Below are 20,930 nucleotides of genomic sequence, written 5' to 3'. Positions count from 1 at the left end.
AGAAAGTTATGAGACAGACTATGAGACAGAAAGTTATGAGACAGAAGGTTATGAGACTATGAGACAGAAAGTTATGAGACTATGAGACAGAAAGTTATGAGACTATGATACAGAAAGTTATGAGACTATGAGACAGAAAGTTAGGAGACAGAAAGTTAGGAGACTATGAGACAGAAAGTTATGAGACAGACTATGAGACAGAAAGTTATGAGACTATGAGACAGAAAGTTATGAGACAGAAGGTTATGAGACTATGACACAGAAAGTTATGAGACTATGAGACAGAAAGTTCTGAGACTATGATACAGAAAGTTATGAGACTATGAGACAGAAAGTTAGGAGACAGAAAGTTAGGAGACTATGAGACAGAAAGTTATGAGACAGACTATGACACAGAAAGTTAGGAGACTATGAGACAGAAAGTTATGAGACAGACTATGAGACAGAATGTTATGAGACAGAAAGTTAGCAGACTATGAGACAGAAAGTTATGAGACAGAAAGTTATGAGACAGAAGGTTATGAGACTATGAGACAGAAAGTTATGAGACTATGAGACAGAAAGTTATGACACAGAAAGTTATGAGACTGAGACAGAAAGTTATGAGACTATGAGACAGAAAGTTAGGAGACTATGAGACAGAAAGTTATGAGACAGACTATGAGACAGAAAGTTATGAGACAGACTATGAGACAGAAAGTTATGAGACAGAAAGTTAGCAGACTATGAGACAGAAAGTTGAGACAGAAAGTTAGCAGACTATGAGACAGAAAGTTATGAGACAGAAAGTTATGAGACTATGAGACAGAAAGTTATGAGACTGAGACAGAAAGTTATGAGACTATGAGACAGAAAGTTATGAGACAGAAAGTTAGCAGACTATGAGACAGAAAGTTATGAGACAGAAAGTTATGAGACAGACATTTATGAGACTATAAAACAGAAAGTTATGAGACTATGAGACAGAAAGTTATGAGACTATGATACAGAAAGTTATGAGAGAGAAAGTTATGAGACTATGAGATAGAAAGTTATGAGACTATGAGACAGAAAGTTATGAGACAGACTATGAGACAGAAAGCTATGAGACAGAAAGTTAGCAGACTATGAGACAGAAAGCTATGAGACAGAAAGTTAGCAGACTATGAGACAGAAAGTTATGAGATAGAAAGTTATGAGACAGACAGATTTATGAGACTATAAGACAGAAAGTTATGAGACTATGAGACAGAAAGTTATGAGACAGAAAGTTAGCAGACTATGAGACAGAAAGTTATGAGACAGACATTTATGAGACTATAAGACAGAAAGTTATGAGACTATGAGACAGAAAGTTATGAGACTATGATACAGAAAGATATGAGACAGAAAGTTATGAGACTATGAGATAGAAAGTTATGAGACTATGAGACAGAAAGTTATGAGACTATGAGACAGAAAGTTATGAGACAGACTATGAGACAGAAAGTTATGAGACAGAAAGTTATGAGACTGAGACAGAAGGTTATGAGACTATGAGTCAGAAAGTTATGAGACAGAAAGTTATGAGACTATGAGTCAGAAAGTTATGAGACTATGAGACAGAAAGTTAGGAGACAGAAAGATATGAGACTATGAGACAGAAAGTTATGATACTATGAGACAGAAAGTTATGAGACTATGATACAGAAAGTTATGAGACAGAAAGTTATGAGACTATGAGACAGAAAGTTATGAGACTATGAGACAGAAAGTTATGAGACAGAAAGTTATGAGACTATGGGATAGAAAGTTATGAGACTATGAGACAGAAAGTTATGACACTATGACACAGAAAGTTATGAGACTATGAGACAGAAAGTTATGAGACTATGATACAGAAAGTTATGAGACAGAAAGTTATGAGACTATGGGATAGAAAGTTATGAGACTATGAGACAGAAAGTTATGACACTATGACACAAAGTTATGAGACTATGAGACAGAAAGTTATGAGACTATGATACAGAAAGTTATGAGACAGAAAGTTATGAGACTATGGGATAGAAAGTTATGAGACTATGAGACAGAAAGTTATGACACTATGAGACAGAAAGTTATGAGACTATGAGACAGAAATTCATGAGACAGAAATTTATGAGACAGAAAGTTATGAGACAGAAAGTTATGAGACAGGAAGTTATGAGACAGAAAGTTATGAGACAGGAAGTTATGAGACAGAAATTTATGAGACTATGAGACAGAAAGTTATGAGACTATGAGACAGAAAGTTATGAGACAGAAAGTTATGAGACTATGAGACAGAAAGTTATGATACTATGAGACAGAAAGTTATGAGACTATGATACAGAAAGTTATGAGACAGAAAGTTATGAGACTATGAGACAGAAAGTTATGAGACTATGAGACAGAAAGTTATGAGACAGAAAGTTATGAGACTATGGGATAGAAAGTTATGAGACTATGAGACAGAAAGTTATGACACTATGACACAGAAAGTTATGAGACTATGAGACAGAAAGTTATGAGACTATGATACAGAAAGTTATGAGACAGAAAGTTATGAGACTATGGGATAGAAAGTTATGAGACTATGAGACAGAAAGTTATGACACTATGACACAAAGTTATGAGACTATGAGACAGAAAGTTATGAGACTATGATACAGAAAGTTATGAGACAGAAAGTTATGAGACTATGGGATAGAAAGTTATGAGACTATGAGACAGAAAGTTATGACACTATGAGACAGAAAGTTATGAGACTATGAGACAGAAATTCATGAGACAGAAATTTATGAGACAGAAAGTTATGAGACAGAAAGTTATGAGACAGGAAGTTATGAGACAGAAAGTTATGAGACAGGAAGTTATGAGACAGAAATTTATGAGACTATAAGACAGAAAGTTATGAGACAGAAAGTTATGAGACTATGAGACAGAAAGTTATGAGACTATGAGACAGAAATTCATGAGACAGAAATTTATGAGACAGGAAGTTATGAGACAGAAAGTTATGCGACAGGAAGTTATGAGACAGAAATTTATGAGACAGAAATTTATGAGACAGGAAGTTATGAGACAGAAAGTTATGAGACTATGAGACAGAAATTTAGGAGACTATGAGACAGAAAGCTATGAGACAGAAAGTTATGAGATAAAAAGTTAAAGATAGATAGAAAGTCTCCAACATGAAGGATAACAGAATCTATAACTGTCAGATGGTCTTAAAATGCAAAACGTTATTACTTGCAGTTCTCTCCTGAACGCTTAGTCACTCGAAAAGAAGGATTTCACTTCCTGCTTCTCTCTTCACGTCCTGCTAGCTTTCTCTGGAGTACAGTGCCTTCTAGTGGCTTTAGCGGCAACATCATTGTTCCCACTCGGTCAGTCACTTATAAAACTATTGCTGGAATAAACAAGTGTGCTCACTTTAAAACATATTGGCTGTGGATGAAAACAAAATACATAACACACATGTGACATGTGGGCATCTCACTCACAACATGTTATCTTTGTGCTAATCACCATATGATCTTTTGCTGGTTGCATACTTCAGTCTCACACATTAAAGTTTTCGCTATTTCCAAAGGAGTTGTGCGTTGTCTCGTAGTGTCGCTTCATTTACCGCTTTTAATAATCGCCACGGTCTCTGAACATATGAGACACACTGGTTATAAACTGTCCGTGTGAATAATTAACCTGTAAGAGTCTGTTCATTCTTGGTTAAAGACTCTGGTCTCTCTGACCACTTTTCTCTCTTTGGAGAACGTTATGTTAACTTCTCTGACTCACGTATTATTCTCCTGCTCTTCCTTCTCTTTCCTCGTCTCTCCCCCGGTGTGTGTACATCTCACTCCTGTCAGGAAACTTGTCAGAATACTCATATTTGATTGGCTGAGCTGCATCACGTGATGTGATTTACAACGCATTGGTCGGTGCGTTTCCTGCACCGCTGAACAAGTGCCGTACAGGCTGAAAAAGCTGCGCCGGTTAAAATAGAAGCGCCCTGTCAAAATAAAATCGATTTTAGGTCCTGGGTCCGGATACAACGGCGTCTGGGTCCGGATCCGGACCGCGGTCCGCCAATTGGCGACCCTGTAGACCTTTGGCACAGCGAAACCACCAACGTCTGGTCTGAGTCTCAGTCAGTTCTTTTGCCTATAGAGTCTGTTTCTGGACTGACGTCATTTGTGACGCTTTGACGAATCATGTGTGACGTCATGCCATTCTATGCGCCAGCTGTGTCTCAATCCAGCGGTGCAGCTGCGACGAGGCTGTCCCATTTAGAACAGTGGTCCCCAACCACCGGGCCGCGGACCGGTACCGGGCCGTGGGTTATTTGGTACCGGGCCGCACAGAAAGAATAAATATTATATTATTTCCGTTTTATTGATTATCAGAGTCTGAAAGAAGTTTTATTTTGAAAAATGACCGGATTCTCTCGCAATTTCATCCGCCTGTGCCTCTTGACACATGTCAAGACGCTTGTCTCGGTCACGTGATACGTTACCTCAAAAATTAAGCCCACAAGCTAGCGAAAATGAGTAAATAACTTTTGGAGAGCTTCTTTGCAAAGGGGAAAAGGCCACTAAGGAGACAGAAGAAGAGCTATAACTTCCGAGAAAATGAAAGCTTAATTTAACTCATAGTTACAGGAGGACTGTCAATCATATCACTGAGACATATGAATGTCACCATGACAGCGGTACCAGGAGTACGTGAAGGGGGCAAACCTCTGGCTGTTCTGTTCAAAGAAACCATATCTGCCTGACCTGGTTCTGAATACTGCAATACACAACAGTCTCATCAACAGCAAAGCGTACTTCACATCTGATAACATGCAGCTCAGTCCTGACTCCAGGTCCAGAAAGCTATCGACAGCTCCAGGTAAAGGTTCTCCTAATGTGCCATACCTAGAAAGTTGTGTCATGTCCACATAATGTGTCAACCTGCGTGCAGGAACTTCATCAGGGAGCTCATCGGCAGTCAGATAGATGTGATTAGTGGCCCTTTTCCTGGTCTCTCCTTACACCCTGTTACCTTTATCCAAAACAAGGTCGAGGTCTGCTCTGGTGATGTTTTTCATTCTCATGAAGGAATGCCAGAAATGATCTGTTCTGAACATTTACTGTTGCTCATATGCTAGCTGACAAGAGTTACATTTTGATCACAAAATATATTCTCTTAAACTTTTTTTTAAATATGTAATTGCTTAATGACAGCATTCGATGTCACAAGAAATAAAGAATGAAAGCTACATTTCAACAGTAATTAATTGGTGATTTATTGCTTTGAATAATTTCATGGTACAAGTAAATGAGCTGGTTATTATAGTGATAGAAGGCTTTCAGCTGTTTTAGGAATGAGTTTAATCAATAAACAGCCTAATTTAAGATGATTATCCTATACTTGATATGTAATAGCTATTCCTATTATTTTTCAATAATTGTTTTTACTTTTAGATGTCAATGAAAAAACAACTAAATGAACCTTAAAAACCCTGTATAAAAGAATCCACTGGACTGATTTAAATGAAATAAAATAAGACTTGTGTTTTTTTAACCACCCTACATTGTTGCTTGAATTAAACACCCAGGTATTGAGACAAGATCACTCAGGTTAAGTTAAGAAACTATATGATCTGATTAGATTCTTCACATATTCACGGTACAGCCCACATTTTACACAAGAGAGCACAGGGTTCATGGTGACGTCTGATGTGTTTGCATAAAAGGGTTCGGCTCCTGTCCAGATGTTTATTTAGTCACAATCCTGTTCCTTTGTCGTCACTTCAGCAGAGTTGACTCTGTAGTGCTGTTTCAATTGCGCTTATGGATGTGCAGTACGTTCTTACAGTTGGGGCAGGAATGCTCCACATCCTTGCAAGAATCCACGCAGAAGGGGATTAAACAGCAAGGCCAGCATCTGGTGTTCAAATAAAACTTCATCACTCATTTTCAAGCTGTTTAAAAAGCTTCCCTTCCACCTAAAACATGCGATTAAACTGAACTCAGGTATGAGTGGTTCAAAATTGTCTCATAACTTTTGAAAATGTTAAACCTACTGAGTTAATGAACTTAAAGCACAAAGTCAATATATTTGAGACATTAAGTTACATCAACTCTAATATGGTAATCATCACAAACTTAATTTAATGACTGTCAGTAGTACATTTATTCAGCTCATCATTTAAGCCATAAAAGAAATTCTGAACGTGTGTGTGTGTGTGTGTGTGTGTGTGTGTGTGTTTGCTTTACTCACACTAAGACTCCCAGTATGCCACAGGTCAGCCAGGTGCAAAATCCACTTATGTGCTCGGTTTTAGTGACAACACTGATTCGGCAGTGAGGACACATCATCTGTCCAGGAACATTAGTCGGGAACTGCTGCATCACCACCACCCGGGTCATCACTGTGAGGGAGAAACCCATCACCCTTTAACAGCTATACAATCCACACCTCCTCACCAACCCGTCACCAAACTCAAAGCTTTCTGACTTTTTCCTATATATTCGGCATACTCAAAGTTATTTAAACTTGTTAGAAACAGGTGGAGGGAGACACTCACCGGGTTGTACGACTTGAGGTTGCTGTGTGCTGTACTGGTAAGCAGGTTGTTGAACTGGATCTGAGGAGGAGACATTTATCTTGAGAAAGGTTCAAATTATTAGCAAGCAGCCAAAAGGCTCCTACCACATGGACTAAAATTACACGAATAACTCAAGAATATAGGAGCTACATTCCACTAAATTATGCAGTTAAAATGACTCAGATGAAGGTCGGTGATCTCTTACTGGGATAGATCCCAGGCTGAGCTTGGTAGGCTCCATTGTAGTCTGGAGAGAAACCTGGGTACGGTGGTGCTGCCATTCCCGGAGGAGGTCCCTGACCCTTTTCCATGATATCTGCTAAAGGAGCAGTGGAAAAAAGCCTGTAAGTAAGATAAAATACAGCAAAAAAGGGACCAGAGTGATCCTTGTAATCAGTGGCGGCTGGTGGAACATGTTCTAGGTAGGGCTGTGCCACATCCAATCAATTTCAGCAAACATCCCAGTATGATTTAATGCCAAAACAAATTAAGGTATCAAACACGTATTACTACTTTGCAGTTAAATATTTAACCTTTATTCCAACATGAAAAAAAGCAGTAAATAACACTTTGATAAACACGTCAAGACATAATATTTGTGTCACCCTCAGAAGCAATTCAGTATAATATAATAATATATATATCATATAATAATATTATGTATAATATAATAATATACATATAATAATATTCAGTATAATATAATAACATATAAATCATATAATAATATTATGTATAATATAATAATATACATATAATAATATTCAGTATAATATATATATATCATATAATAATATAAAACACACATACATACATATATATATATATATATATATATATATATAATTATTTATTTATAACTATATATCATGTCACAGCAGGTGCTTCATGTCCCTCACTCCCTAACTGTCCGTGTTGGATCTGTCCCCGTTGTTTTAAAAAGCTAAATAAGTTATTAGCATGACGTCATCCAGCTAGCCAAACCTGTCTCTCTCTCTCTCTCTCTCTCTCTCTCTCTATCTCTCTCTCTCTCTCTCTCTCTCTCTCTCTCTCTCTCTCTCTCTCTCTCTCCATGACATGTGTATGCAAGTAAAGCTTGGTGACAATGCATTTTTACATTATAATGGAACAGATTGTCTAGTGCCACTCCCTCCTCTCTCATGACCGAAGGCCTCATTCGGCTGTATAAACTTGTGTAAATGACACTTTCATCTCTCTGACATACATACAAATAGTACCCAATGTCCAATGGTTTATTTCAGAAATGTATTTGCATGTAAGAGACTTCTCTAACACACCTGTCAGCAGCTAATGCAAAAGAGCCACGTTTGAGGATTTGTAGTGAAACTGACTGGGAGTACAAGGGTTATCATTTTTTACCTTGTTGCTGCTACTGACTGATGAGTCACCAATTTAATTTAGTTTTTACAATGACAATAAACATCCTTATCTTTATCCTTATTCTGCTGAGGAGTGCTGGCTGATTGAATTCAATGTTGAGAAACGCAAACATGTCCAGCAAAATGTCACAGAAAAATGTTGTGGTAGCTTTTACTGGCATGTAGAAACACACACACACAGTTGTGTTTTCATGACTTTTGGGGACATTACATTGACTTACATTCATTTCCTGGAGACTTACCCAAACCATAACCGCTACCAGCCTAACCCTTAACTCACCTAACTTAAACCAAGGCTTCGCCCTAAAATGTAATATTTCCCCTTAAGAAAGGCGAGTCCCAACAATGTAAACAGGTTTCACCACAAGTCATGTAAATACAACCCCCCCCCCCCCCCCCCCCCCCCCCCCCCCCAAAAAAAAGGTCCAAGCTAAATTCCAGTGACAGGGGGGGGGGGGGGGGGGGGGGGGTGTATAAGTCAAGAGAAGCAGACAAACAATAAACTTTCAGGTTCTGCTATCATGTAGTATTCCTTCTGACTCTGAGCCTGTGTGTGTATGTTTCATTTTGAAGACGGATGTAATGCTGCTTACCTTAATATAAGGTCAGGAGGGAGTGTGAGGTCCTGGCACTGCTTCTTCCTCTGCTGTTTGAGAACAACTGACAAAGACCATAAAAACAAATGTAGAGAGAAGGTGGAGCAACAGTGAAAAAGGTGCAGTCATCATAGGTGTGGATTTCACTGTTTGTTGAATTACGAAATGCTATTCTCTCATTACAACATATATTTGTAGTGGAAATAAATCACTATTACTTGTTTCTGCAGTGCCTTGCCACATTAACACTTCCAACACAATTATTTAAATAGACAGTGTTATCTTGTTTTGTTCACTGTATTTCATGTTATTCTAAGATTCTTAAATATCTTAAATATTTGTGTGATCAGAATAAAATGTAAATTTAGAAGGCTGACATGAAAACAACTTTAAATGATATGGCTGGCATTGTTCCATATTTGTCTTATTGTTACCAAAATCAACAATGCATTATACTCTATTCCCCAGTGTGTCTCCTCCAAGCACTAAAATAGGTCACAAATATATACTCCCATTAAAAAGGCTAACTAGTGTAAACAGTAAATTAACACACTGTGGTGGCAATTCCTGATGAATAAAGTTTAAAGTTTAAATTTACAACTCTATTGAGTACTTGCAGCAGCAGGGCAGTGTTTGTTAGATCAACTCAAAATAACCGACAGTGCCCAGATTCACTGTAATAGAGGAACATGTCACCTGATGCAGAAGTGAGGCTCTTCCTAATAAGTTGGTAAACACAAAATCACATCCAACATCCAACAGTAATACATGTAATTTGGAAGGGTGTTAGAGGGAACGAGCACCAGCAGAGGGCGCAGTGTGACAGTGTCATTGACGTGAAGTGTGACTGTTATGTTGTAGAGGACTTGATCAGGCTTATCTGAAGACAACTACAGCAGATCAAGTGAGTGTCAAACCCTCTTTACTGAAGTTCAGCTGCCTGACGTGAAAAGCTGCGGTGACGGTCATCATTTATGGTTTGTGTGCGTGCCATCACATTCATCACTAGTGTTTGCTTTTAATCACTCTTATTGTCAGGATTCATTTATCTCGTCCTTTGAAAGCTTCATGACACCTACACTTTCATCTCTCTGACATACATGCAAATAGTACCCAATGTCCAATGGTTTATTTCAGAAATGTATTTGCATGTAAGAGACTTCTCTAACACACCTGTCAGCAGCTAATGCAAAAGAGCCACGTTTGAGGATTTGTAGTGAAACTGACTGGGAGTACAAGGGTTATCATTTTTTACCTTGTTGCTGCTACTGACTGATGAGTCACCAACTTAATTTAGTTTTTACAATGACAATAAACATCCTTATCTTTATCCTTATTCTGCTGAGGAGTGCTGGCTGATTGAATTCAATGTTGAGAAACGCAAACATGTCCAGCAAAATGTCACAGAAAAATGTTGTGGTAGCTTTTACTGGCATGTAGAAACACACACACACAGTTGTGTTTTCATGACTTTTGGGGACATTTCATTGACTTACATTCATTTCCTGGAGACTTACCCAAACCATAACCGCTACCAGCCTAACCCTTAACTCACCTAACTTAAACCAAGGCTTCGCCCTAAAATGTAATATTTCCCCTTAAGAAAGGCGAGTCCCAACAATGTAAACAGGTTTCACCACAAGTCATGTAAACAAATTTACAACTCTATTGAGTACTTGCAGCAGCAGGGCAGTGTTTGTTAGATCAACTCAAAATAACCGACAGTGCCCAGATTCACTGTAATAGAGGAACATGTCACCTGATGCAGAAGTGAGGCTCTTCCTAATAAGTTGGTAAACACAAAATCACATCCAACATCCAACAGTAATACACGTAATTTGGAAGGGTGTAACAGGGAACGAGCACCAGCAGAGGGCGCAGTGTGACAGTGTCATTGACGTGAAGTGTGACTGTTATGTTGTAGAGGACTTGATCAGGCTTATCTGAAGACAACTACAGCAGATCAAGTGAGTGTCAAACCCTCTTTACTGAAGTTCAGCTGCCTGACGTGAAAAGCTGCGGTGACGGTCATCATTTATGGTTTGTGTGCGTGCCATCACATTCATCACTAGTGTTTGCTTTTAATCACTCTTATTGTCAGGATTCATTTATCGCGTCCTTTGAAAGCTTCATGACACCAGGACTGCTCTTACTCAGTATTAAATGCAATGTTACATTCTGTCCATATAGAATAAGCAGTGAACCAGGTATATCGAGATAAATACATTTTGTAGGAATGTGGCTGACTTTAATCAGATTTTAACATTGTTACAGCTTGACTGTGTAATTGTGAAATAAAGATAACACATATACATACAATAGGTGAAGATCTACTAGAACACAGAGATGTGTGACCAGAGCTCTGTAACATTACAACATTGTAAGAAAAGATATACAAAACAAACAAGTAAGGTTTACTTACAGAACATTTTTTATATGCAGTAGAAGTTAAGATAAGTAAACAAAACGTAAGATAAGAGTGGATGATTGTAGACATTACAGTAAAAAACGAATTACAAATAAGTGAAAACCAACATTTTTTTGAAGAAATTTAGCCCATTTAAGTGTTATGCATGCATACTGTGTCTACAGTACGTCTATATCAACAAAGTGCTAATGGTCCGTGCAGGAAAACACACATGATTGACAGTCTTCATGGTGGTTTTAGTCCATTGGATGCCGAAAAAAAGAGCTTTATTAATCCGTGTCACTTTAGAGGAACTACAACTTTTCATTAGTTTTCTCATTCTATATTATTTTACAATCTCAAAAAAGCGTAATAAGTTGATGACATAAGTATGTGATGTCATTAACCTTTGTTCTTGTTGGCTATGTTCTTTGTATTGTATGTGCTTTTGTAAGTCTGGTTATTGTTGTTTTTCTTTCTCTATGTCGTATATATGCATGTGCACATTTGGCAGCATAACAGCAGGTTGACATTCAATTAATGAGCTGAAACGGAGCCGCTGATATTGGACCTCTTTTCACTGATGGGACATGTCCCCCGTCCCCAGTGTTAATTAGGCCTTTTCTTTCTTTAGGCAACGGTATGAAATGTTAACCGCGACCTTCTGCTTTCATTGCTGCACGTTAGACAGACTCTATAGTCAAAAGACAGAAATGCTTACTTTTATTATCTTTATTAAGGAGAGATGAAGTGACATCAGCCCTAATTCATTGTAATTTTTTCTAATTTCTTAATTTTCATTTCCCAGGGTCCATGCTTTCATCCACTCACGCTGATGGAAGATTGTTATGGCGACGCTTTGTTTTATTGGCCGTGACTAACATTCAAATTCAAACTTTGCTTGATCCCTCGTCTTTTCTCCCCAGCAGTGAATCAATTAAACTCACATCTCATACATCGTTGGCAGCTCAAAAAAATAAAGGTGACGGCAAGTGAAGACGAGGCGCTAGCATGGAGCCTAATGCACCCCCCCCAGTGCTCAAGACGCAGAAACCTGCTTTTAGTCAATAGTGAGTGTTATACAGCTGAGGTGCACTGCTACTGGTACGATGGCAAACAAGCAGCAGTGTGAATCTGGAGCAGCAGGATTGAGGACCTCTGCTATGAGGATCTATTTGTGTCAGAGAGAAGACTCAGCTATCTTATCAGGGTTTAATTGCAGCTGCGGTTAGTTAACGTTATTAGATACCAGGCAGAGAAAACCTTGCAGCCCTGTAGGTCAAGAAGAGCACTGACAGATGCCTGAGACAGGAGATTCAATAGAGTGTTAATTTGATGGTCATTATAGTTTTCAAACGGTGTGAAACGTTGTGACGTGTGTGAGAGGGAAAGAGAAGGGGAAGTTTTTCATTTGATGTATTTTGTAATTCTGTGAGTCACTAGTCAATAAGTAATATTTACATTTAGACATTTTAAACATTTAAAGTGAGGGTGTGATGGTGTAATGTGTCCTATGTGTACATTACACCCTTGTTTTTGCAGAAAATGAAAGAAGGAAAAAAGGAGCAACACATTGACGCTGAGTGCAGTCGAGAGGGCTGAGAAGAGCGTTGAAGAGTTGAGAAAGGACTGGCAGAAAGTGTTAAGAGGAGAGAGAGAAGCTGTGGAGCCGCGATAAATGCAGACCGCCGACAGCGTGGCCTTTCATATTTCAACACCCCTGCTCCTCATTTCATTCCCCGGTGGACCTCGCTGTCCAGTCCAAAAGTCTCATAATCTCGCCAGGGGGTCTTCAACACACACACACACACACACACACACACACACACACACACACACAGGATTTCTGCAGAGGCTTCAGGTCAACTCTTTTGCTCCTCCAGACAGTAAATGCATTTCATCTTCACGATATTACCTGATTTTATTTTTTTAAAAGAGGGTTTGAAGTGGGATTAAGAAAGCTGCACACTCTCTTAGTTACCTTGTGTCCCTCTCTATACACAGTTTCTCTTCACTTGTTCGTGATTATCTTTCAGTGGCAGGAGAACTGGTCTGTATGAAGTGAGAGGTAGACAGGAAATGGAGAAAGCTGATCAATGTGGGTTTGAAACAGATGCAAAGAGGAAGAGATGACTGAGCAAAACCTCCCAAATAGCATGACACAACTGCAAACACAAGAGGATGAGTAAATGGAGAGATAAAACAATGGGAGAAGAACAGTGGCTGCCAAAGGGTCGTGAATACTGGCTAGATATACAGACACATCTTTTATTGCGTGTGTTTGCACAATGTCTACGTCCTGATAACGCTCTAATCAATGGTCACTGCATCAGCCCTTTGACTCAGTCTGTTGCTTAACCCAGCATGTCTACTTCAGGCATTCTCCACTTCTCATATAGATTATGTCTCACCGCTCTTTATGTTTACACATGACTTAGTCCCTGTCACGCCTTGCGACTTGTTGCTATGCAGAATTGAACTGGTCGCTATATGCATAGAAATAATCTAATGGAGCAAGACATGACAGGATAGTTGATATGCAAAGTCAAATCAGGTTTTATATCAGTGTAGGTAGACATACCATGTTCAGGAGTTCAGAAATATCTGTTTTTTAATCACAGAAACCCAACAAACATACAGCACTGAAGCATCTGAACAATTATATGTTATCTAATACAATGTACAGTATGTTTGCACTGGAAATCCTTCATTCTGAACAGCTTTGACATTTTCAGCTTCCATTAGTTTCTCTGTCATCGCCTCCGCTTATTATATTCACCTGATCAGCATCTTCTCACTGCAAGCCCCTGATTCATTTTCTTTTTCATTACACATCCACCATTGAGATTTGACTCATTCTCACTCCTACGTGTCCGAACACAAAACTCATTTTACTCTTTAACTAATTCCATTAACGTGAACACTATTTCATTCCAGTCAGCTTTTACTTAATAACACAATGACTGCTATTATAGAGACATTGGTTCTGTGGTGATGTGATATGAAGACCAGACAATAGAAACTGTTTACATAAGCGTTAATAAAGCAATACTTTGTCCTACCATACATTTATACTAGGTGAGTGTGTGTGTGTGTGTGTGTGTGTGTGTGGCAAAGAGAGAAGCTATGTCCAAATTGTCTCCTATTTTTTAAAGTTTGTTTACAGTCTGATTAACTCATGTTTAGTCAAAGCAAATATACATCGTGTGGAGTTCAGCTTTAAGGAACTTTTTCACTGCCTCATCCGACAGAAACGACGTGGGTGTGGTTGGCCGCACTTGGCACTGATCACATTCAGCAATAATATCGCCTCAACAGGCGATGGTCACTCTTGGCATTTGTGCAGTAATCCTCTCCCACCTGTCGCAAAAACAACCCCTGACCTTTCCTGTTAAAAGCTTCATGGCGGACACATTTGCACTATAAGCATTTCAAAGGCTAATGGAGGCTGTGCCAGTTGAGTCTGATCAGAAATAGCCGCTGTGTATGTATTCTATCATACAGTAAACAAGGCGCCTCAAATAAACACACACTTGACACGCAAATGCACAAAGATACAAATTCAAAGGCATATATACAAAGAGGTCAGAGGGTCTGTGTTCAAAGCCGGCAGGAAAACACAGAGTCACATGTCCTGTGACTGAGAAGCTGGTAAACAGCAATCAAGCCGTTATCTGGAATACAAACAGTATACAAAAAGGATTACAGCAGACTTTTGCCACAAAGCTGTACAGATGTCAACGTCAATCATCACAATTTACCCATTTAAGTTACAGTGAAAAGAGCAGAAGTGAGTGGGAGTTTGAAACAGGAAAATGCCTTTTTACTACAGAAACAAAATAGTGCATTAAGCTGCTGGAGGAGGTACATTTTTATCTGAAAGTACCAATCATCCTTTCAGACTAAATCACAACCCTGTAAGGCCTGTTTTACCCAAATAAACTTGTGATATGAAATATTCTCCTCTCCGGCATTTTTGGTACTGAAAAGTAAGTTTATTCTTACATGTTGTGTAACAGATGAACAGAAAGTGAGAGAAGTACGGAGCGAATGTTCCTTTGTCCGTTTAGGAGCCGGGATACCTGCTGACAGCGGCGGAGAAGGCACTTATGTCAAATGGCTGTATGGAAAGAAAAATGTGACTTGTTGAGGGTTGGAGGTTAAGCCAGGGTTACCACGGAGGGTACCGTGGAGGCTGCTGTGGAGGCCGCTGTGGCTGTGGTGGGTCCCATTCCTGGGCAAGTGGAGGGAGGTTGACATGTAGGGGAGGAACGGTGCAGGTCTGCTGCTGTGTGGGAGATAGGCGAGCCTGGAGGATGAGGAGAGATCTTCAGAAAGAGGAAGAAGAGGGCCAGAGTCAAGGAGGAAGGGAATAAAGGAGAAAGGCATCAAAAGAAGTGGGGAGATTTAAATTAAAGAATTAACATAATACATCTCTGGGTTAGCAGGATGAGTCTACATTATGTTTAAAGTAGAGGTTTCCACCCTCCGGACTGTGGAACAGTATCAGGCCTTTGAATATTTACAGGCTGCGAGGAAACATTCTGATTCTGCAAAAACAAGCCTATTATAAGCTATTTTTGCAATAATCACCTTGAATTGTGCCACTGCCGTTGTTTCATTTTACCTCATTACTTCCTGATATTCTCCCAACAAAAATATACTGATTGTAATGATTACTCATTCACCACACCTGCGTTCAATCACCTGCCCCTGGTTTTTCCCTCTGACAACCCCGCACACACATACTCCCCTGCTTTCCCTGTTCTGTTTGCCAGATTGTCTTTGTCCTACCCCGTGTGTCATCGCCTTCCAGCAGTATTCTCTCGTGTCAATTTCTATGGTTTGTTACTTTACCTCGTTCTCGGTTTGTGGATTTTTGCCTGCCTCTTGTCGTTTTTGTTTGCCTTTAGAAACTGACTTCCTGTGTTTGACTGCTTGGAGCCTAGTAAAAGACTTTGCCTTCTACATCACCTCGTCTCCAGTGTCTGTGTCTGCTCTTGAGTCTCTGCTCTGCCCCGGAACCGTGACATAATTGCCTTCGCACACACATGAGGGCTTTGCAGGAAATGATGCGGCATATAATCCTACATAAACCTCACTGCCTTCTATACTCTCTTGACACCATATCAGAGCAGTACTGCTAATTGAACCAGAATTCTCAAACCTGTGGTATTACTGTGAACTGTACTTGGCTGTCACACCACCCAAATTACATTTACAAATGATGGACTAAGATTTCATGGATTACAACTTTAATTTTACGTTCCTGTTTTTCCTGTTGATCCTCCCCAGTTCTCTCGTGCGGGCTCTATTTTCTCTGTCATTTTCTAGCTCGTATCAAGAATTATTTGTTGGTTGGGAGAATAAATAGAGACGGATCCTGCCTGAGACAAAACATACTTGATCGTGACCAGGAATGTGAACCATCTCACTCTTTGGCTTCGGCCGGTCCGTAGCGGTATTGTAAATATAAAAAAATGGTCTGTGGTGCAATGTATATGTATATGCGTGTGTGCGTTTGTCAGTATTAATTTGCTTTTGGTCGCATGATGATGAAGAGATACGACATGAAGTTAAACTCTGAGAATAACCAGAGATCCAATCAATAGTAGAGCACTGGACTCATTAACATTTACTCTGTATATACACTCTTACACACTGTGACTTATGGAGGTCTAATGCACCTCACTGCTCTTGTACGAGTAATCTAATTGGACACAAAGCCCAACGCTCCAGAGACTGAGCATGCTGCCTGAATCAAAGCTTTTTTCCTTTCCTTTCGATTTCTTTATGACGCACACATATATACACACACATAAACCTACTGTAACCTCGTAATCTTTCACTTCAGCCTTCAGATTTTCTCATTGCCTCCACAGCAGCATTCATTTTACATCCTTCTGCAATTAGCTGCCCACACCTGCCTGTTGATTCATTTAGTTGTTGGACTCTTCATCGGTAGAAATGCCAAAACTGATGCATCACATTTATTGGTGATGCAGAGAGTGTGTGTGTGTGTGTGTGTGTGTGTGTATGATTAAAGGATTTCATATTAGCCAAGCATCTTAATTGTCCTGAAAATAGTCAGAATAGCATCATCGCTGCACTCAACATACATTCTTTTTATTATAACATCTGTTTTTTGTTTTTTTTTCCCTTGTCACTTGTATTCCCCCCCCCCCCCCCCCCCCACACACACACACACACACACACACACAGACAGTACCTGGCTGCTCTGGGGGTCGTGGTAGGCCTGGTTACGAGGGGAGAGGACGAGGCATTCGTGTGCTGTGGTTTTCTCAGTGCGCTGAGCACTGGGGTCGCCATCATCCACACCGTTGGCTTTGCACCTCACATTACTCACACACAGCACCTGCAGGGCCACAACAACAATTGACAGTAGAGACTAGATAATAAATCTCCAGCCATTGTGATAAAGGTCATTAACTATATATGGTAAGATGAGAAAACCGCGTTTGACAACCAGGCTAGAGAGCAGATCTGGTCAGAATGGTTATACTGTCATTTTAGACACCCTGATATAACTTTTTAATTAACAAGCTTCAACTACTTCTTCAACCTTCCTCTCTACAGTGTTTTAATACCCAGAGGACAAAACCTACTTTTCTGAAGCTCTGTCTGAAGTTGTCCGACAGGAAGCCGTAGAGCACCGGGTTGGCACAGGAGTTGGCGTATGACAGGATGACGGCAAAGAAGTAGATGCCAGCAGTGGCACTTGACTCCGGAATGATGACCACCAGATTGACCATGTTGATGATGAAGAATGGCAGCCAGCAGAGCACAAACACCACCACGATCACCACCACCATCCTCGTCACCTTGCGCTCCGACCGCCGGCGCTTGGTGAAGCCCGCCCGCGCCCCTGATGACTTAATCTGCACCATGATGATGATGGTGAACAGGATGAATATGTGATGAGTGATAACGATGAAAATGAGGAATGTCGAGTATGATGGAAACGGTCATTATGTTGATGCAGATTTGAGTATGTATTTATACATGAGCCTTATACAAACACGTGTGCACACACCTTGATAACGATAAGTAGGTAGCAGAGGCAAATGATGAGCAGCGGTCCGAAGAAGCCCACCGTGGCGGTGTAGAGAATGAAGGCTGTCGACCACACGTTCTTTGGCTCTGGCCAGTTCATGTTGCAGGAGTTGAATGTGTCCTAAAGGGAAATTAAATCACTTGAGTAAAATAATTTAAAGATTCAACCATAATCTGCCCAGTCAAACCTTGAGTAAGTGTGGGGCCCACAGGATTTGTGTTAAACGACAAAGCTCTTAAATTATACAGGAAGGGAATTTTGAACTTTGTACTTTCCAAGGGTTTGAAGAAGCACATTTGGCATTTGTGGACGAGATTTCCAGACATTACTGTGCTTTGTTTGAAAACAAGAAACAACTGTAAAACCAGAAAGCAACTTGTCCCCCATTGTTATCAAACCAAAGGTCTTCAGCAGTAAAGCACAGCATGTAAAGCAAGTTGCATTCTCCGCCTACCTTACCTCTAAAGGCCTTTGTCTAGAGAACTTACTGCAATGCTTTTCTTTATGTGCACATAGTATTACCTCTGCTGGAATTCTAAGACTTCAAAAGACTTAAGTTTTTGTGTTAATCATTTCAACAACAACTTACGTATTCTTTCCTCACAGCTCTTCATGTCAAATCATAAATTCCAAAAGGTACATGGAGACAAAGGTGTTCTTATACCTCTCAGGTTTTGTCAGCAAATTGTTGCTTATTTAATTAAACACCCAGCATTTACAGAGCTATAGAGTTGTGTTTCTGGCCACCTACGGGCAAATATAATAATACTGTGTGGTATAATAATCTAATATTTACTCTCCTTTTAGCTCTGTCAACAAAGAGCTGAAAGATGCGAACACGCTCCACAGAGCTGAGGAGAAAAATATTGTTGTTTCATCATTAGTTTGCTATTGGGCAGGTTACTCTATAAATCACTTATGTCAGTTTCTTTGAATGCACTTTTACCTTTAAAATAGTTTCATCTTAAAAGCAACGTTTACAAAACACAAATAAATATGAACACATGCTGGATAACCTCCATTAAATGTCTCAGTCAGCCTCTGTTGATTTATTTACTGTTACATGAACATAACTGGTTCCAGCTCGTATGCTCAGCTGACTGTCTGCTTTAGCTTCATATTTACCAAACAAACACAAGAGCAACAAAGTCAATTTAGTGTATTTTGCAAAATGGCAAATTATTCCTTTAATTCTGATCTTGTTGTATTTTTTGTTACCCCGTATCTTTAAAGAGTGATCTTAATACAGCCTATCAGGGTAAAATAAACTAATTACAAACAAGTTATTATTAATATTATTATTATTATGTTGCTGGGGGGAAAGTAATACATTTGTAGTTAATAATCTGTTTAAATAAATGCCTTATTAATGTCAATTTCAGAAGGAACAGGAATGATCTTACTGTGTTCTGAGGTTTACTGGACTGAGTAGAAAATGACTTAAAAAAAAAAAACATTTATCAGGGGCAGCTATTAATTAAAGCTAATTTGCTCCGAGATATAAAGGATGACCAGAACTGCAGTTTATACCTGAATATCAGAAAAGATGACCACAGGCAGAACCACCACGAAGGACACGGCCCACACGGCTGCGCTCACCACCTTGGCCACGCGGGGGTGTCTCCACTTTGTGCTGCGGATTGGATGAACCACAGCCAGGTACCGATCGATGGACATGACCGTCAGGCAGAAAATAGACGTGAACTGGTTCATAGAGTCTGCCGTCATGACAACGCGGCAAAGGAAGGAGCTAAACGGCCAATAGGAGAGCACGTTCTGCGTGGTGAGGAAGGGGAGCCCGATGATGTACAGCTCATCGGCCACAGCCAGGTTCAGGATGTAGATGTTGGTGACTGTCTTCATTTTGGCATAGCACAGCACCACATAGATGGCCAGCGTGTTGCCAGTCAGGCCCACCATGAAGACTGTGAGGGAGATGATCGCTGTCATCAGAGTGCTGCTGCCCTGAAAGGGAACGCTTTGCGTGGACAGGTTGGAGGAGACGTTGAAGAGGCGGGGGTGGGAACAGAGGAAGGACAGGGGAGTGGCTGCAGAGGATGAGTTGAGGTCCGATGGGAGGGGAAACCCGTAGGTCTGGTCTAGGGGCTCCATTGTGGGTTTCAGAGGGGAAGATGGTGGCACATAGTCCAGATGCAGATTTGTCTCCCTGGTGTTTTCACTGATTTAGAAGAGAACCTTTACTTCTGCCATGCTGGTTTATTCCATGCTTGATTTGGAACAGAATCAGGAGGAGAATCACCAGCAACCACACTACAAGGTATCAGATTAAAACAAAGAAAAAGTGGTTCAACATATTTCATCCCATATCTAATTTAGAGTTTACATTTAAGTGTGTGCTTGGGCGCCCAAGCGAGAGAGTGCGCGCTCTGACCACAGATGGGAACCGGTGCTATTTCATTGGAAACGGAGCGTATGAGCCAACTCCAAAGACAAAGATGTGTTGCCATGTATCCTACATTTTAACAAGTTGTCATGTCCGTAATTAAGCACGGAAAGCCACTGCTGTTACCGTAGAGAACCACCAATTATTATCTCCTCTTTACGTAGTAACGTCTCATTCTCAGCCTGCAAACACACACCCGCTGTGTTGCGCGTCAAGCTGGAACAGTGCCACAGCTTTTACGCACGGCCGATCTTTAATACTACGAGTTCTATAATAATGCCTGCTTTATGAATATAGGTGATAGTACTGTTTATGTAGGTTATGACTGCAATGGTAGTATCTCAACTCAGCGTAATGCTCTCAATAATCGTAATACTTGTCACGGGGCATGATGAGGACTCAAACGCAGACAGTCAGGTGTAGTGAAAAAAAGGTTTTTAATGAACCAAAAACAAAACAGGGAATCCAGGGACAAGA

At 40.1% G+C, this 20,930-nt stretch overlaps 2 protein-coding genes across 2 annotated transcripts; both read right to left on the bottom strand.

Annotated features, from left to right (window-relative positions):
• Positions 1-5,644: 5,644 nt before the first annotated feature.
• On the bottom strand, positions 5,645-6,882 carry LOC142948718 (lipopolysaccharide-induced tumor necrosis factor-alpha factor homolog). The gene is given in 6 exon segments (XM_076090852.1): positions 5,645-5,749; positions 5,752-5,811; positions 5,814-5,907; positions 6,244-6,394; positions 6,551-6,604; positions 6,777-6,882. Coding segments are annotated over 6 exon segments (570 nt in total).
• Positions 6,883-15,134: 8,252 nt separating this feature from the next.
• On the bottom strand, positions 15,135-20,161 carry LOC142948655 (somatostatin-like receptor F_48D10.1). Its single transcript, XM_076090789.1, has 5 exons — positions 19,580-20,161; positions 18,029-18,169; positions 17,601-17,873; positions 17,204-17,350; positions 15,135-15,302 (listed from the first exon to the last, which is right to left on the bottom strand). The coding sequence occupies exons 1-5, from the start codon at positions 20,159-20,161 to the stop codon at positions 15,135-15,137; spliced, it is 1,311 nt and encodes a 436-aa protein (XP_075946904.1).
• Between the last annotated feature and the right edge of the window lie 769 nt (positions 20,162-20,930).

The sequence above is a fragment of the Anarhichas minor genome, unplaced genomic scaffold (genome assembly GCF_050575085.1).
Source record: "Anarhichas minor isolate MPS153535 unplaced genomic scaffold, ASM5057508v1 ptg000012l, whole genome shotgun sequence".
Lineage (NCBI taxonomy): Eukaryota > Metazoa > Chordata > Actinopteri > Perciformes > Anarhichadidae > Anarhichas > Anarhichas minor.
The sequence above is the reverse complement of the archived record's forward strand: the minus strand, read 5'-3'. Positions and strand labels throughout refer to the sequence as shown.

Coding starts and splice junctions, on each gene's coding strand:
- LOC142948655 (XM_076090789.1), bottom strand. CDS start 20,161: ATGGAGCCCCTAGACCAGACCTACGGGTTTCCCCTCCCATCGGACCTC. Junction 18,170..19,579: donor TCATCTTTTCTGATATTCAG/GTATAAACTGCA, acceptor ATTTCCCTTTAG/GACACATTCAACTCCTGCAA. Junction 15,303..17,203: donor ACGACCCCCAGAGCAGCCAG/GTACTGTCTGTG, acceptor CTCTTTCTGAAG/ATCTCTCCTCATCCTCCAGG.